General features: G+C 41.1%; 1 protein-coding gene across 6 annotated transcripts in view; it reads right to left on the reverse strand.

Annotated features, from left to right (window-relative positions):
• The window catches only part of loxl2b (lysyl oxidase-like 2b), an 85,252-nt gene that overhangs the window by 11,475 nt on the left and 55,108 nt on the right, over window positions 1-18,669 (reverse strand). For 5 of the 6 annotated variants that reach the window (XM_037975095.1, XM_037975092.1, XM_037975087.1 and 2 more), the window contains exons 4-8: window positions 13,658-13,869; window positions 5,786-6,002; window positions 3,180-3,363; window positions 1,348-1,499; window positions 744-911 (exon numbers count right to left, since the gene is read on the reverse strand). In XM_037975095.1, coding sequence (XP_037831023.1) covers window positions 744-911; window positions 1,348-1,499; window positions 3,180-3,363; window positions 5,786-6,002; window positions 13,658-13,869 — 933 coding nt within the window. Of the gene's footprint in view, window positions 1-743; window positions 912-1,347; window positions 1,500-3,179; window positions 3,364-5,785; window positions 6,003-13,657; window positions 13,870-18,669 lie in introns of those variants that run through there. The other variant, XM_037975102.1, reaches the window with a different exon arrangement.

An 18,669-nucleotide genomic window follows, 5' to 3' on the forward strand; every position in this document is an offset into this window, starting at 1 on the left:
CATCAGAATGGAGAAGAAAGGGGATTTGGGTGACTTTGAACGTGGCGTGGTTGTTGGTGCCAGGCAGCTGCTCTGAGTATTTCAGAAACTGCTGATCTACTGGGATTTTTACACACAACCACCTCTAAGGTTTACAGAGACTCATCAGACCAGGAAATGTATTTTTCAGTCTCTTATTGTCCAATTTTGGTGAGTCTGTGTGAACAGAGGCCTCCGTTTCCTGTTCTTAGCTGTCAGGAGGAGCAGTCGGTGTGGTCTTCTGCTGCTGTAAACTAAGATCCCTTTAACAGGAACTCCATTTCAGGAAGACCAAGAAAGCCTGAGTGAACTAAGAAGAAAGTCAAAACAACACTTCCCTTCCACATAGAATGGCGTTTCTTTCACCTTAAACATTAAGCTGATGGAGGATGTCATTTTATGTAAACATGCAAAGTGAAACAATACTAAACTAGTAGAATAATTAATTTAAGCTGTACTACTGCAAAACAGTTGAAAAAAAGTTGAAAGTAGCAAAACAGTAGCAAAAAACTAAATTATGTATACTGAAAATGATAAAGTTACAAAAAACAAACACCAGACTACCCTATTCCTTATCGACTGAACAGTTTGAAATACAAATGGTTAAGAGGGCACAAAGTATGTAGAAAAAACATATGGAAGAAACTATAAAGAAGAAAACGAGAGTGTGAATGCATTCAGACAATCAGATCCATGGGAGTCTGATCTGCTGCAGAGACTTGTACCTGAAAGGCGTTACTGGCAAAGCCCAGGTCCAGCTGTCTACAGACCACCATGGCCTCCATGATGCCCCAGCCCTCACTGCACACTGTGCCCCACACCAAAGACCCGTTTCGCTCCATCAGAACCTCCACACGGCCTTCGTAGGGGCTACGACCTCCACTCAGACGCAGCTGGGGAAACAAATTTGTTTTACATTTTTGTGTATTAGAATTTTTTCTACAATTTTTTAATTTACCTGAATAAATAGATGTGACCCATTAAGTGCTGCTGATTACTTCATGAAAGTTTCAATAAAATCTGTCCAGTGGTTCATGAGGGACAGACAGGGTTGACTCCAACAGTTAAACTCCATCTTTGGCATTAACTGTTGGAGTCAACCCTGTCACACTCCAAGATGTGACTGTGACGGCCATGTTTGATCAAAAGCAAGTCTTAATTTGCATCAACCCCCCAGCTTTTTTGGCTATTTCTGCTTTTTTACATCATAGTTTTTACTTTTATTTAACCAGGTAAATCCCATTGAGACGACAGATCTCTTTTTTAAGGGAGGCCTGGGCCTGAAGGCAGCCTTACATGCATGTTTTTAGACTGTTGGAGGAAACTGACCCGCTCCTTGAAGCCCATGGCTGGGACGTTACATCTGATGGCTGCGTCCTCCTCATGGCTGCAGTCAACAACCTCCTTGTTGAAGGAACACTCAGTTATGGACTTCTCAAATCCTGAGCACTTTACTTCATTCATATGAACGGGCCCCATACCTGAAAAATACACAGAAGTACTGGATTAAATCTTTCTTTTTTCACCACTTTAGGCACTGGCCACCACTTCATGGCACCATTGGACTCTATCACCTGAAACTGTTGAGATCTTTGTCTCTTTGACTCTTTCTCTCTCCCCCCCTCGTTGTTAGGTTAATTTGATTAAAACCCTGATGTCAGACATTACATGTTTCAGCTAATATGGCTCTAGAAATCATCAGAAACATCTCTGGCAGCACCAAACAGAATCACAGACTCTAAAGGTGGAGGAATTAGTATCTAGAAAACCATACTTCTTCATAAAAACCTAAAAGGACATCAAAAGTTGGACGTGTTTGTACCAGACGCTGATGGAGAGAATATTAACACATTCCCATAACAACTACATGTTGTAGAAAATCAGTGTTGTGGTTACACCTACATTCATTGGTCCAACATGACCATGCAAATACAGCTTTAGAAGAACCTAAAGTGGTGTTTACTTTCCTTATGGGCTGGAAATGATATAAAGAGAAAATGTTAAAGACTGCAATCACTTTCTGAAATGTAAGAATTCAAGATGTGGTTTGACTCTACAGTTATCTCCTCCCATGTTGGAAAGTTAGTACAGACAGTTGTTCTTGCAGTAAGATCTGTCATTCTAAGCTTACTATTATGGGATAGTTTCAAGTCTACATTCTAATTAGCCCAGACATTTCATCCCTCTGTATATGCTGCTCACATGTTTATGTATGCTGTAATCACTGGTTGTATTTGGCGGATGAGGGCAGTGCAGTACTCGGACCATAAATCAAACGGTGGGAAAAAAAAAGAGTCACTTGGTGTAAAAATAAAGAATTTATCAAAAATGTGTAGTGTTTGCAGGTGGTCATGGCCGAGTGGTGTCTGCAAAACAAGCCTAAACAATCATCCCTGTGATAGTTGGTGTCTGTGCTGGTTTGGTTTTGCTGTGCATTATGGGTAAACATCTCCACTTTGGTCTCATCTTGTTCCAGACGTCTTGTGGTTCTTTACAAACCTCAGTCGTGCTGTCATGTTCTTTTTAAAGAGAAGAGGTTTTTTCTTGCAACCCTTCCAAACAAGCCATACTTGTTCAGTCTTTTTCTACTTGTTCTGATGGGACCTTTGACCTTTGACCTGCTAACTGAAGCCTGTGGAGTCTGAGATGGAGGTAATTTCTCTCAGCATTGCACGGTCTGACCTTGGGGTAAATTTGCTGGGACGTTCACTCCTGGGAAGATTGGCAGCTGTCTTAAATGTTCTCCACTTGTGAATAACAATAGACTCTAAATAGTTTGGAAATGACCTTTGACCCTCCCAGTTGCTTCTCTAAGGTCATAGCTGATGATTTTCTGTCTTGGCATTGTGTTAACACACATCTGTATGCTTGAGAGCAGTAAAAACACCTGCTTTTCTAGAGGTGGTCCTGTTGCTGATGATCAGCAGAACTGGGCTGATACTGAACCTCTGGAAGCCACAAGGCTGGGTTTATTCGATTTATTTATTTATTTACACACTTTTTCATGTGGGCTTTATTTTTGTTTACCATAGTGTGATCTGTTGTGTGTACGCCTAAAATCAAATTTGAATCATTTCAGAACCTGGTAATAACCAAATCTTTTTACCAATATAAAACCCTATGCACCACATTTTTTGTATCCATGACTGTATAATGCATACCTTGTCCAAGCTGACCTCCAGACAATGCTTCCTTAGCTGTACCAAAGCCCAGCTCTCGGCACGCCACAGAGGCAGAGAGCAGGTCCCAGTTGTCATCACAAATGGTACCCCACTCTCCGTTTTTCAGCACCTCCACACGGCCCTCGCCAACGATGGCACCACCACGGAGGCGAACCAACGGCTGCTGCAGACAACATAATGAGACGCTGTGAAGAGGAGTCAGTGTAAAAACTGAAACATCTAAACTGCCAAAGGAGGCAAAAACCACAGACTTTAGTTCTCTTGGATCTTTAAGGGAAAAAAAAGACTGAGCCAAACGTTTGGAGCATCATTTTTTCCTGAGGCAGCAGACTGGGTGGCTTCATGCTTAAAGAACATGCAGTTTTTCCATTAGCTGTTAGGATAAAGTGTCAGTGTTTCCTTTATCTAATTAAACATATTGGTTTATACAATCAGACATCTTTGTGTGTGGGCTCCACTCTTCACTTCTCCAATATACTGCTAACATTTAAAATAAAACATAATCCTGCAGAACCACAATTAGGATGTTGGAGGTTTTATTTTATGCTTTATTTATGCACAACTAAACCGTAAGGTCATGACCTCAGGCAAAGCAGATAATGTTGATTATTTCATCACAACAGCATTCCTTCCTACTTTGAAACAGTTTTTGATATTGCTGGGTCATACAATTTTTCTTGATAAATGCAAGATTAAAACTAATTTGCCCAGAGGGACATTTTAAACTAAGCTGTGTCCTGTTTTCAGCATCACAGACGTCTTCAGCCTTCAGTCAGCCTGTTTAAAGGCTGACAGGTAGTCACAGGGCTGTTTGGTATCATGGTGTGTATCACACTGAACATGGAGACCAGAAAGCTGAGGACAGAGTTGTCTCAGGAGCTTAGAAAGACAATCCCTGAAAACATGTTAAAGATAGAGACTATAAGACCATCTCCAATCAGCTTGATGCTCCTGAGACTACAGCTGCACAGATTATTCAGAAGTTTAAGGTCCTCAGGACTGGAGCCAACCTCCCCGAACATGGACTCAAGAGGAAAAGTGATGACAAATTAAAGAGACAGATAATATGATGGTAACCAAAGAGTCCAGAACAACTTCCAAAGAGATCAGAGGTGAACTCCAAAGTCAGGGGTCATACATGTCAGATCCCATCATCAGTCACTGTTTGAGCTACAGTGGAGTTAATGGAAGACCAAGGAGGAGACCAAATCATAAAAAACAGACTGGTATTTATCAAAATGCATATTGACAAGCCACAAAGCTTCTGGGAGAATGCCATTTAGACAGATGAGACAAAACTGGAGCTTTTTGACAACAAGTCCCATCAGCTCTATGTTCACAGAGCCAAACTGAAGAACACTGTAACCGCAGTAAAACATCTTGACAAATATCAAATGCACAACACCTATGCACACATACACAGGCAAAGGAATTATTGTCTGGCTTTCATCTTTCAACATCAGGCGAAAAGCTTTATTAATACTGATCCAGTTAGTGGCTGTGGTTTCAGTCAGTCTGGTGTGCTGAGCATGTTGGAAGGTCCAGAGCCCCTCCCAGCTCAGCCTTCAGCTGCTGAACATGACAGAGAGCACGCAGAGGCTTGGAGCTCACGTCACATCATAAAATCATCCACACAAACATTCATGACGGAGCTGTGGGACTCCAATTATTCACAGGAATTCAGTGGTTGTGTAGAGAAAGACTGAGTTCTACAAACCCTGAAACTTTTACACCAAGAATGGAACCAACTCATGGGGTTAAAGGTCAGAGCCATTGATCCAGCAGGGATCCAAGGGAACAAGGGCAATCAAATTTTCCACTACACGAGCAAAGGTATGAAAGTATGCGAGCTTCACAGCCAGTAGTACCCGCTGTTCCAACACCTCCTCTCCTCTGGCCTCAGCTTTAACAACAGATGTTAAACCAGGAGGCCTGCAGGGAATCTCTCCCACTGGAAACCATACTTGTGCGCAGTGACTCACAGGTTGTATCAGGTCAAGCTAAAATGGGTGGGGGTGGGGGTGGGGGTGTCCCTGGACTGTTGAAGCTGACAGTACACGTCCACTTATTGTTCTTATTTCATGTCAAGATATTTTCTGCACAAACCAAGAGCAGTGTTCCCAGAACAAACTGGCATGCACAAAGTATTTTATTGGTCTGACAGCAAAGCAGCATGCTGGTCTCAGATCTGTATTAGCAAGGCGGACACATGAGGTTAAGGCCAACAGTCAATGCTAAGGTTTTGAGCACAATGTGTAGCACTTGGAATATGGCTTGGGGATGAGACTTCTGTTACTACCACAACCATATTTTGTACAATATTTGTAAAATTGGCTGAGATATACCCACTAACAGTTGAAACCAGATGTTTACATACACTGTATAAAAATACACATAACCATACATTTCTCACTGTCTGGCCATAAATCAGGATGTAATTGTACACCATCTGTAAAATCTGTACCAGTGATACAACTGTTTGATGAAGGTATTTAAAAATCACAGAGCAAGAAGTTCTGTTTAACCCTTGTGCTTGCTCCTATCATCCATACGTTCTGCTGGACCCACTGCAGCCGTGAGTTTACCTCTGGTCTGAAAGCCTTCCTGTAGCCCGCCATGGGTGTCGGCGCGAAGGCTCGTCCAGCTACGCAGCTCACCACCACGGGCATGCCGTCAGCGCATGTCTTGTTGGACTTCACTGGTGTGGTCTGACCCAGTTTACAGCTGGACAGATGGGCTTCAGTACCAGTGCAGTTGACAGAAAAGTCCCAGTATGTTGGCTTCCTCCTGCGAGCGAACATCCTGGACAGATAGGGAAGAAGAAACAATGGTTGTAGTAGTAAAATAAAAGATGAACTGATTAATATTTTGTCATGAAACACTTGCACAACACCAAAAAAACTCACACACATTAAGGCTGAAGTCACTAAAATCTAAAAAGTCCTGAAGTTTGATACTGAACAACCAGCACACATCAGTGGGTTCACTTACTAATATGATCAATATTTAAACAATTATAACTATAATCTTAAAGCAAAAGTATCTAAATTTCAGTGCTGTCTGCTTTTATATTACTATTTGCTTACTTTAGCATGAAACTTTCTTCTGAGCTTGAGCCATGAGGCCCCTGATGAGAAGGATACTGTGGACTGGAAACCATCCTGATCTAATGTTGAATGCTGCAGGCTGAGAACTGACTCCAAAAAATGCAGTTTGATCTCAGCTGTGATGAATGTTGAAGCCATGATTGAATAAAGCAGTTATCCTGAGGCTGTGAATGTTTAGCATTTCTCAGATACTTTAATTTAGTGTGACAACGGTAAGCTTTCAAACTTTAAACATCCTAAATATTACTCCTCACTATTAATTTTCTATCACACATTATTCAGGGTGTTTAAATCATTTGTCCATTATTCAGATGTTTCTGTCACAAGTTTTGATACACTACCCCTGTCTCAGCTTTGGAAAAACCCAAACAAAACAAAAAAAACATAAAAATGTTCAGCTCAGTGAAGAATAGTGTTACCCCTTTTGGTAGCAGTGCATTGTATGGTGTAGAGAAAACTATAAAAGCCATACTAAATCTGAGGGACCCAATAAAAACCTCCTAACAAAGTGTAACTTAAAGACAGCTGTTCTGCTGGCCAGAATAACACAAACTGTGAAAGCCAGTGAACTTATTCCAAAACACGTTGACTAGGCCTGAATCCGTGCTAACAAACTTGATAGCAGCTTCAGGCATGCAAACCCATGTCACAGGTCACCAACTCCTTCCCCTTGTAGGACATCTGTGAGTGGAGCCATCACCACTTAGACAGTTTGTATTTCTTTCTTTAAAAAGTTCTCTCAGTTTTGTGTTTGTTTGTTTTGATTTTTTTTACTATGTACCAAAATACACGATTAAATCCTTGAACCCATCTCTCCTCCAGGCCAGATTTTGTGTTGGAGCAGGGAGGCCACCACCCCAACTCCAACTGTGAGGGCCACATTCTGCAATATTAACTGAAACACAGATGTTGTGTTGATCCTAAAAAAGAATAATTACATCATTAGCACTGGCAAATAATATCACATTGTAAATAAAACCAAGTAAAGGCAAATTATGAATACTTGTTTTATAAAGGAGGGATTTCAGGGAAAGTGCATCCCAGTCAGAGAACAGCACTGTCAGACACCTGCACCTAAAAGCAGCACACAGGCAGCCATTCATCTTCCACACACAGTCAATGTCACTGTACAACACCTGGATGTTGGCTATGAAACCAGCACTGAACCCAAATCTCTTCAAAGACTTCCAGACAAAGGATTGTTTAATGCTGTCAAATGCCTTTTCCTCATCTAAAAAGACCAATCCAATGTTCAGACCCAATAAACCGGAAACCTCCAAAACATGTTGAATTAGGCAGAGACTGTTTACCATGGACCTGCCAGGCACACATTACGTATGGTCTTGATGAATGACCTCCTCCATAGCTCCCTTTAGTTCAAGAGGTAAGGCTTTGGATAAAATTGTATAGTTTGCACATAGAAGAGACATGAGGTCCCAGTTTTTGTTATTCTGTAGATTCATTGTTTTAGGCAGGGGAGTGATGACAGCTCTGCAGGCGGCACTTCAGCCGAGAGCTGGACTCTAGGTAGTCCACTGAAAATATCTTCTTGCAGCTCATCAGTGTCCTTGTACTCACTTTTAAACAATAAAGAATAATGTCCTCCTCCTGATCAGGCTCAGATAACTCCTGCTGGTGAGTGGATGAGTTTTTCCTGCCTGTGCCTCTTCTCCAAACCAAAGAAGGAACTAGGAGCATCCATCCCAGTGATGTTTTAAACCCAGGACTGGACCAGTGTCTCGCAGGTTGGCTAGAAACATTTATTCTAGTCTTGAGGATTTCAATTTAGTTTTGATTTCCTGTGGACTCACTCAAACATTCAAGCCCCACAACATCAGTTTCCAGGACTAAGAAGACAGGTCTCTACAATCAGACACCCAACACTTCCTGTCACTGTCATCAGACTGTTAGCTTTCACTCCTTCCACCCACCTAACCACCACAGACCACACTGGCCTCACTCAACACAACACCTGTTATTTTAACTTACACCACACATTAGAACCACCACCTCTCCCTGTCCCCCACTAGCCTGGGTCCCAACATGCTGGGTCCGACAGTGTCAGACTGCCCTTGGTTCTGTTGTGCTTCCTTGCAGGGCTCTGTGACGGCAGAGTGCTGTTCCCCCTCCAGCACCAAGCAAAGCTTGGCCAGGTCTGTTCGGACACACCTTAATTGTCTTTCCTCCCCACAACCAAAACATCATGCAACCAACCTAATCATTTACTTTCACACATTATACCCTTCAGAGCTTTTAGGAACCATATACAGCTGATGTCTATAAGAAAGAGCATAATTAAGTGGCAGAGATTTACATGGAGACAGGACTTTTTAACAGGTGACACTACATTCCCATGTATGGATACCTTACGTTTCACTAATGAACAAGGGAACGTCTGATAGAGGTGTATCTGAACCGTTGATACATGATGCAGGCAACAGGCTGCATCAATGGTAGAACCAACACAAAAACTCCACCTGCAGTGATCCCCTCCACCTTCTCCACAAACAGGACCATGGCTCCCTTTGTACTAGCAGCAGATTTCACAGAGCTGTGTGCAATAACTTCACCCACAGCCAGAGCTAGCTTCTACAGCACAGAGAACCAGCAACAACTTTGATGCCATGTCTCTGTGTCCCTTGAGCCCTTTTCCCAGGGGCTCGACTCAGAGGCTTTCTAATGGGTGCTACTACCCACTTCCGGCCCAATTCTTAGGACCTACCCCACTGAGGTTCCAGGCTGACTATGTCAGACTGCATGCCATTGATTGGCCATGGAGATACATCACTGGATGAGATGTAGCAGCGAACGCTTCAAAACTGACATTTTCATCCGCAATTTTCAACAGCCTTCTTTGGCTCACTTTTAACTTGTGTGTGACTAACCATAGATCGAAAACCAGGCATACCATGACCTCCATGTCCTCCATTGTTGGGCCTGATCCAAAAATGATATCAGAAGAATGCTGAGCAGCCTTGCTATGACAATCTCACAAATCAGTTGTTTGGAAAATCACAGAGACCATGTACAATCGAATTACGGTGAGGCTAAACTCGACAATCAAAAAACAGCTTTGAAAAGATCACTGGACACTGTGGCTCAGACACCATCCAGCCAGAACACACTTGGCTGTGGCTGTAAAAAGATACAAAACTTAAACTAAAAATTTTAAAAAATTAAAAAAACTTTATAAAGATATAACCACTACAATACTAAAATTACTTTATCACGAAACAGGAATCAACCAAATATAAAGAAACAAGAATCGCATGCTCTCCACTTCCACCTCATCAGAATAGAAGAAAAGAAAGGCTGGCCCTTTCACAACACCATGTACGCAAGTAAGTACTTACAAGTTTGCAGTGAAATTAGGACAGCAGCATATTTAATTTAAACTGTTTCCCCCTTAATGAAATTATTTTTACTTTTATATGAAGAATAAAATAATTATACAAATGTATGGCAGCATTCCTCTTATCAGTCAGGTTGATTTGGAAACAAATGTTTTCACTGCAGGAAAATGTGTCTGAAATAAGAATCTCAAAACAAGCTGATTTTAGGTGATCATTTTTATTACACAAACAGGTATAAAACAAAAAGAATGCTGTATGGTCTGTTACTTCACAAACTTACCTGAAAGGTGTTTCAGAAATGAATCTGCTTCTGGCCAAATGCTGATGCTTTATGTATTACTTTCTTCCTTTTCTGATTTCATAAATGCTGTTATTTTAATGTGAAAGTGACTCTGAAAGGGCTAACCTAAAAGCTGCTGTAGAAATAAGCCTGCACATCAGTGGAAGCAGACTTGGCTCCTGGCGCCTACAGAAGCATGTTTCATGGGGCTGATGCACGAGCAGCCCGACACGTAGATGGAAATTTAAGAAGCAGCCATGCTCTGCTGCGGTTACCTAAAGCTGGAGACTTCCAGCCCAAGCAGACAGTAAATCCAAGGTTATCTGGAGTCCTGGGAGTTTTACAACAGGCCATAACTAAGCTGTGGTTAATAACAGCTTCCTTATGTAAGAGAAGATTTAGATCTCTGAGCGACCACCACACATTACATCAGCTCTGTGGAACGCACCGACAGTCAGGAGTCAGGTTTGGGTTCGAGTGTTGGAGGGAACATGGAGTCCACACTGATTCTGCTGCGGGTGTCTGGATAACATCTTAGCTTAATTTGAACCGCAGGGTTTCACACGTTCATCATAGAGAAACAAAGAAAAAGACATGGAGACATCTTTTTACATAAATTATAACATTTCCTGCCTGTATGCTGGCCGTGCCATTGTCAGGATCATCCAGGATCATTATCATCCTAAAGACTGATTGCATCCCTGCTCCTCATCATGTTTCACAGAGGCTTGACTTCTGAACATGTTCAAAAATCATGAACATCTCAGACCCATCCTAGTTAAGTTTCTGTAATTCTAGAGCCCTAGAACTGTTTTTTGACACCTCCAGGAAACATCAGAGGTTACAGGACAAATGTCCAGGTCTAAAAACCATGGAGATGATAAATAATAATTACAAAAATAACCTGCTGTAAATCTGTGTCTTCATTTCTAAAGTGTACTCCAGTAGATTAAATAAACACAAGGATGGCTACCAAGATGGGTAGAAAATGTGGGTGGAGATGGACATGAAAATAATGTGCACAGTTTTTCAAGCCTTGCACAAAAAAAGCAGTGATTTCCAAACACTGTCTGTGTGAAACGTGGCTGCATGTCTCACTGGACAAGGTTTCAGTAGGACTGCAATGGAAAATTCACCTATAATTTCCCAATTTTAAGTCTCTAACAGTCGTCCCTCACAGCCCAGTGAGGTACGACCCATAATGATGGTTTGCTTTCCTGCGTGGAAATTCCATTTCCTCAGCTCATTTCTTAAGCCAGTATGTCACTGGGCTGTGACTGCTGATGAGAAATTGTGAACACCATTCAAAAGGGAGTCTCCAAAATGTTTTGAAAAGTTGGCTGGGGTTCTCAGTTTCTTTAACTTGAGTCACAGGAGTTTTGGACATGTTCAAAAATTGGTGCAACAAATATTCTCCCAACATACTCAGAGTCATCAGAGGTGTCTCAAAACTGGTCTCAAAGTAGTTTTTGTGATTCAGAATATGAGAGAAAAGAAATGAAAAAATAAACAAACAAACAAAAACGAAACAACTGGACGTCTGTTCTGGAGTTGAAGACATTTTGCTTCCCATCCAGATAGCTTTCTCAATTCAAAATTCAACACTGGAGAGTGTGGAGTTCCAAGCTTTACATTGCATGAGATGCTGTTTCTGCAGCTAAATTCACATGCAGATTAATCTCACTCCCCTCTACTGGAGAGTTGCCTGGCTCACAGAGAGATGTTTGGTCACATGTATGAAGGTGTGAATTACAGGGAAAATGACTTGGTATCAGTTGTTTTTTTTGTTATTTAACAAAAAATGGCTTCCTTCACCCCCCCTTTCACACCATATGACTTCTCTGTCCAAACGATGAACATTTTGATCCTAAAAAGACTGTCTTTTATCCTTGAGGTGTAGGTGCACAGGATTTTGTCTAGTCACCAACAGTCACATCCCAGTGACAGACTGGCTTTACAATATTCACTCAAACAATGGCTGCTCTTGATCACTGTGTAAACGTTACATCAACATTCTCAGGCTGATTGAGCCTCTTGGAAAGTTAAAGAATCTTTCCAGTGATTCAACCACAGGTTTCCTGTTGGAACCATATCATTACAGTCTGTAAAATCGCTCTTGGCTGCAGATTCATTTATGTGTTTAGACAGTTCATTGTAATGAAATGAATTGTTTCATAACTGTTAGCACAACTCAACTCTACCCTCCTATTGTTTTCCTCTTACAAGATATATCACTCCCCTTTTATCTCTTCTGGCTCTTGTGTCAATAACTATAGTTTACCCCTGAATGTTTTGATGTGTGAAGACAATAAAAAAGAGCGAGAGCAACAGTGATGCAAAGAAGAACAGTTCATGTGACTTTAACAATGACAATCACATCCTGGNNNNGGGGGGGGGGGTGGTAATCTCACTCCTTACAATGACCTATCTGAATCTGTCTGGATCGCAGCAAATTAGGAAACCTCCTTCAGTGGGCTATCATGCTGCTATGCTCTTAGTGCTCATCAAACCATTTTTCTCCGTCATAGTCTGCATCAATGAGATGCTCTCTTGCACCCTCACCCCCTTCTATACATACATCAGCAGTACGCTCCCATGACAATAACGCCACGTATGGCCACAATCACACCACAATCACACCACACCTCTCATGGATCACATCTTGTTGAAACTCCTAGCAGATGCCATTCATCACATATCTCGATTGAACTAGGTTGTTTCCATGACCTTGTCATAATCTGCAGAATGTTTCTTTACATCTGGAAGGTTAAGCCTTCTTTCAGCCTTCCTGTGGAGAAGGAAACACCATCAGCAGGATGAGAGGATGCAGGTGAACCTCAACCACATCCACCCTTCTTCCCTTCATCATCCAGCGAGTCTGACCATGATGAGCACAAGTGCTCCTAGTTTTGGTCCAAAAGGTGAATAGATGGTTGAGTGTGGCGCCATATTGATTATCATCTGCTGCCAAATGAGAAAGGATGGTAATGTTTTTGTCTGTAACTGTCTATTACCAAAGCCTCTTGTGAACCAGTGGACAGCTTTTAATGAAACTCTCTGAAAGTATTGTTAGAGGAACAGCTACAACTCATTAACTTTTGAAGTCAACCCAATTCAAGATGGCCATCACAGCTAATCAAGCTTAGCCAACACAAAAAAATGACAAGAACTCAGTCATAATTGCAGATATTGAGCTAAACTTTGATGTAGTAGTAACTAAGCGTCATCTTCAACACATACTTCAAGAGTTAAAACATCTTGAAATATTGCACATAATATTTTTTACAAAGTTTGACCAAAGTGGCTACAACTACATTATTTCTCACTATAAGATGTTCTTGGTCAAAACTCTGACATGGAAGGCAGCAGGTGATGTTCTTTTCAGAAATAATAGGCCTTTCATTTCTTTTCAACCTATTTTAGGTTAGAAACGTGTTGCTTGTTAAGAAAGATTAGACATGTATTTTCGTCTATGTGCTTCTTTTTGAACAGTGCACTGTATGAATCATGTGGATTTACCAATTTGTGGTAAAGAAACAGCAGAAAACAGATCAGAGTTTTCCATTTGTTAACTCCTGCAGAGGCAGATTTTACAAAAGGCTATAAAAACTTCCATGAGTCAAAGCTTTCAAACACTGGCTAAACATTTGATCTTTTAACGCTCTAAAAGTGGAAATGGAAAATGTTCTTGTCTTTGATGGGAGCCCACATACTCACTTGTAGACTCTGGCGTTGTACTTCCTCTCCCCAGGGAAACCAAACATGCCACAGATGACCCTGCTGTTGAACTCAGTCCACTCCATGTTACAGATCTGCTTCCATTTGCCGTCATCTTTCACCTCCACGTAGCCCTCTGTTACAGGGATTCGTTTACGGTAAGACGACAGGATTGCTCGTATGCGAACATCTTCCACACGAATGTCAAGGTTCTGCAGAAAAATACAGACACAAGTTTGTTTTGTCGTTTTGTTTTTCTAGCTGGTTTTTTTTTTTAGATTTTCTAAGTGAAAAGAAGGAAATACAACACATTCAGAATACAGTTAAACTAGAAAAACGGCATTTTCTGTTTTAAATGAATTGAAGAGATCTCAATGTTCTTCTATGGGGGAAACATTGTGGAAAAATTAACTTTGTAAGTATAAAAGTTACAAAAACAAAAGTGGGAATGAGCTGAATGTTTTGATAAATGAAAGGATAAATTAGAACAACATATACAGAAGTAGTTACATTGCAAAAACCAAAAAACAGAAAAAAAAACAGGAAGACAAGAATGTCATTCAACTCATTCAGCATTCACATTAAAGCTCTACTATTCCTTAAAGGAATGCATATCACCCATCAGAGCAGGGTTTTAAATTATGATCATCTTTCATTCTTCAGCAGAGGGCAATAATAAGCAGGTAGTACAATAAATTTAGAAATAAACCTTTACCATAAGATATATTTTTTTAAAAAGTATAATTTCCAAAGATTTTTCGTGACAGAGCAGACAGAGGAAGGAGCTGGGTTTTGTTGGAGGAGTCATTTGTCAGGTCAGAACAGACCTCTTTCATAGAAAACCAAAAAAAAAGCTGGACGTATGTGAAATAATGACAGAGGAGAGGATTCTAAATTGGTATTTTCCTTCAGGGAAGGGCAGATGCCACCAGAGTGAAAATATCGTCAGCTGTTTTTAAGCTTCTCTGTTTTGTGTCAAAGAGAACCACATTAATCATTCTGGTCTTGGTTCCTGGCACTGAGGTTTGGCCTGCAGGGGGTGGAGGTCGAACCTGACAAGGACTGGAGAGTTTGGTGACTTTATCAGGTTACATTCTAAAGGTACATCTCAATAAATTAAATATAATTAACTTAAATTCAAAAAGTCTAACTTATATACAGATTAATTACACACTGAGAGATATATTACAAGTGTTTATTTCTTGAAGATAACATGAGCCCAATAAAAAGGACTTTTAACCCAGAAATGTATGTCCATGTACTGTACAGTATCTGCACTGGGTACTTGATTGGAGACGTGGCATGGAGGCAGTCAGTCTGTGGACCTGCTGAGGTGTTCTGGAGGCCCAGGATGCTTTGATAGCAGCCTTCAGCTCATCTGCATTGTTAGGTTTGGTGTCTCTTATCTTCTTCTTGTCTAAAGCCCTGAGATTCTCTGTAGGGATTAGATCAGGTCAGTTTGTTGGCCAATCAAGAACAGTGATACCATGGGATCATTAAAGCAGGTGTTGGTACTTTTGCCAGTGTGAGCAAAAAGTCCTGCTGGAAAATTAAACCAGCACCTCCATAAATCTTGTCAGCAGAGGGACTCATGAAGAGCTCTAAAATCTCCTGGAAGACAGCTGTGCTGAAGAAAACCCAATGGACCAACAGCAGCAGATGGCCTGACTGTGGAAACTTCACTCTGGACCTCAAGCAGCTTGGATTCTGTGCCTCTTCACTCTTCTTCCAGACTTTACGGCTTTGACTTCCAAATGAAAGGAAAAAAAAACTTTGATCTGAAAAGAGGACATTGGACCACTGAGCAACAGTCCAGTCCTTTCTGTCCTCAGCCCAGGGAAGATGCTTCTGATATGGTCTCTGGTTCAACACAAGGAATTGGGCAGCCGGTGCCCAGGTCATGGATCTGTCTGTGTCACACCTTGTCAATCTGTTGATCAGATGTATTTTATTTTTCTGAGAAACTGAACTTTGCGTTTTCATTAGCTGTAAACCACAATCAACTGAAGTAAACACTTGAAATATATCACTTTGTGTGTAATGAATCTATTTACAAGTTTCACTTTTTAAGTTGAATTATTTAAATAAATTAACTTTTTGATGATATTCTAATTTACTGATATGTACCTCTATGACTGCAGCTTTACAGATATGAAAACACATCAAATACCTCTGCATGAGAATCAGCGTGGTCTAAATGCCAGTTCCACCCTTCCCCCCCACATCTCTTTTAATTTATCTCAGTGAATTGTCTGTTTAGCTTAGCAGAAACTTAGCAAATACATTTTTTTCTATTTCGGCTGCTCTTTTCTTCAGGGGTTGCCACAGCGAGTGAACTCGCATGAACAGTTTGGCAATTGTTTTATGACGTATGCCCTACCTAGGCTTGAACCCACAGCCTTTATCTGAGAAAAAAATCCTAGTGATTTCTAAAGTGTGGACAAAAGTGTGGACTTTAGGGGTGCAGAGCCTTTCTTTAGTGTTTGCAGATCCAAGAGAAAACTGACACAGATGGAAAAAGCATCAGTTAGATGAAATGCACACAAGGTATGAAAGGGCCAAAATATGTTGCAACAGATCTGATTCACAGAGGCTGCTTTAAGGTTGGACTATCATTTTCAATTTCCCTTTACAGTCAAACCTTCTTCATTAAAGTTGTAAAAAAATGCATCAAAATAATCACGTTCCATGTAGAAACACTGGGTTTCTTCCAACACATCCCTTTCTGCTACACTCCAATGAATGTTTGTCTACACAAGGAGGAAGACTGAAGCAAAAATGGTCTTATTCTGGGTCTTGATCTCTTGATGAAAGAACAAGAAATATGATGTACAGTCACAGGAAAAGACTTTTTATTTTTTCCTACATAATTTTTTTGAAGGTAACAAGAAGCTCATTTTAACAAAGTTGATGAAGAGAGTCTTGGTCCTTTTCTTTGCTATAGAAATAATTCTTTTACTCTGTCGGGCACAACAACTTGGCTGCAATGTAGGGATCAGCTGATTGCACTGAAGCCGAACGGCATCGTGTCCAGACCCACAGAAATTCCTGGAGAGATCTGAAGAAGGACACACCAGAGTTGTAGGGGAGGAAACAAACAAAGGAGAGAAATCAGAAAGAGACAACAGAGGATTACAGAGAAGAGGAGTTATAAGCCATTTCTCCCCTCCGTTACCATGGGCAATGTAAGATCACTTGGTAACAAGATGGAGGAGTTAACAGTGTCGACCAGGAGTCAGAGGGAGTACTGGGAATGTAGTTTAATGTGCTTTACGGAGACATGGCCACACAAGGACATTCCTGACAGCAATGTTTCCATCGTGGGCTTCCAGACTATTTGGGCTGACAGAAACTGCACTGAGACGAGTAAGTAAAAAGTAGGGGGGCTTGCTGTTCTAGGAAACAACCGTTGGTGGCATCCTGCTCACATAACGATCAACAAGCGAATCAGTTGCCCAGACGTTCAACTTTTGGTAGTTGGTCTACGTCCGTTTTACTTGCTCTGAGAATATTCCCATGTTATAAGAGTGATGTTCACATCCCACCCTCTGCTAACCCCTGGTGGCCTGTGATGTCATCTACTCTGCTTTAGCTCGTTTGCAGACTGGTCACCCGACTGCATTCATTGCTATCTCGGGTGATTTTATTCATGTCAATATGGACAAAACACTGCCCAACTTCACCCAGTATGTGAGCTGTCCAACCAGAGACTCTGGACTTGCTGTCTGCTAATGTTAAAGATGCATACAGTTCTTCTCCCCTTCCTCTGCTGGGCCGGTGTGATCATAAACCTGTTTTTCAACAAATATGACAATGCCACGCCTACAACTCCCCACCCACACTCCCTTCAATACTGCTGCTGCTGTTCACCCACTCTCTACTCCTCATCATTTGGGTTGTAAAAATTATGTTTTTTTACCAGGGTTTAAAATTATTCAAATCTAACCATGATCAGATTCCTGTATGCAATTCTTTACTAAACAAGAACAAAACCAAAATCAAAAAACTGTTCAGCCCCTGATCCAGCAGCTTGTAGAACGTCCTTTAGCAGCAATAACTCAGTAGTGGTTTTCTGTATGACGATATCAGTCACTCACGTGGTTATAGTGGATTTTTGGCCCACTCTTCTTTTCAGTGTTGCTTCAGTGCAGACACTGGTTTCTGCTCAGCTCTCAAGGTCCCACCACAGCATTTCAATCAGGGTGAGGTTCTGGACTTTGATTGAACCACTGCAACACTTTGGTTCTTTTCTTTTAGCTGTTCTGTTGTAGAGCAGCTGCTGTGTTTGGGATCTTTATTCTATTGTATCTTGACCCAGTTTGGTCAAACTTCAGCTGCCAGACAGATGGCCTCACATTTGACTCTAGAATCCTTTGGTTTACAGAGGAGTTCATGGTCGACTCAATGACTGCAAGAAGCCCAAATCATCAGCCCTCCACTACCGTGCTGAAGTACTGATTTGCTATGTTTGCTGCTGTGCATTATGGGTAAACTTGTCTACTTTGGTCTTGTCTGTCTAATGGACATTGTTCCAGAAATCTTGTAGTTCATTCAAATTAAATTTTACAAACCTAAGTCATGCTGTTGTTCAATCGTTTCCTAAATATCCTGTTATGACCTTTAACCTTTAACCAGCTAACTGAGGCTTGCAGGATCTGACATTTTAAGGTGAATCTGATGATCAGTTAATTGTGTGAATGCTATTAAGCATTCACACCATTGTTTTCCTGTTTCTCTTTATTATTGTGTGAATGCTTTTAAGCATTCACACCATTGTTTTCCTGTTTCTCTTTATTGTGTGAATGCTTTTAAGCATTCACACCATTGTTTTCCTGTTTCTCTTTCTTATCTATTATTCTTCTTTCACTATTCCGTACATTTTTCGGCATCTAACTCGTTCCGCAATTTTTCAGCTATTTCAACCGTTCATATATCAAAACGTTCAGCTCATTAATGACAAGACCGCTATGACTTTTGGTATTGGTGCAATTTCGGCTGTTTCAGATATTTAG

This window comes from Kryptolebias marmoratus, linkage group LG1 (genome assembly GCF_001649575.2).
Source record: "Kryptolebias marmoratus isolate JLee-2015 linkage group LG1, ASM164957v2, whole genome shotgun sequence".
In the NCBI taxonomy this organism is placed as follows: domain Eukaryota; kingdom Metazoa; phylum Chordata; class Actinopteri; order Cyprinodontiformes; family Rivulidae; genus Kryptolebias; species Kryptolebias marmoratus.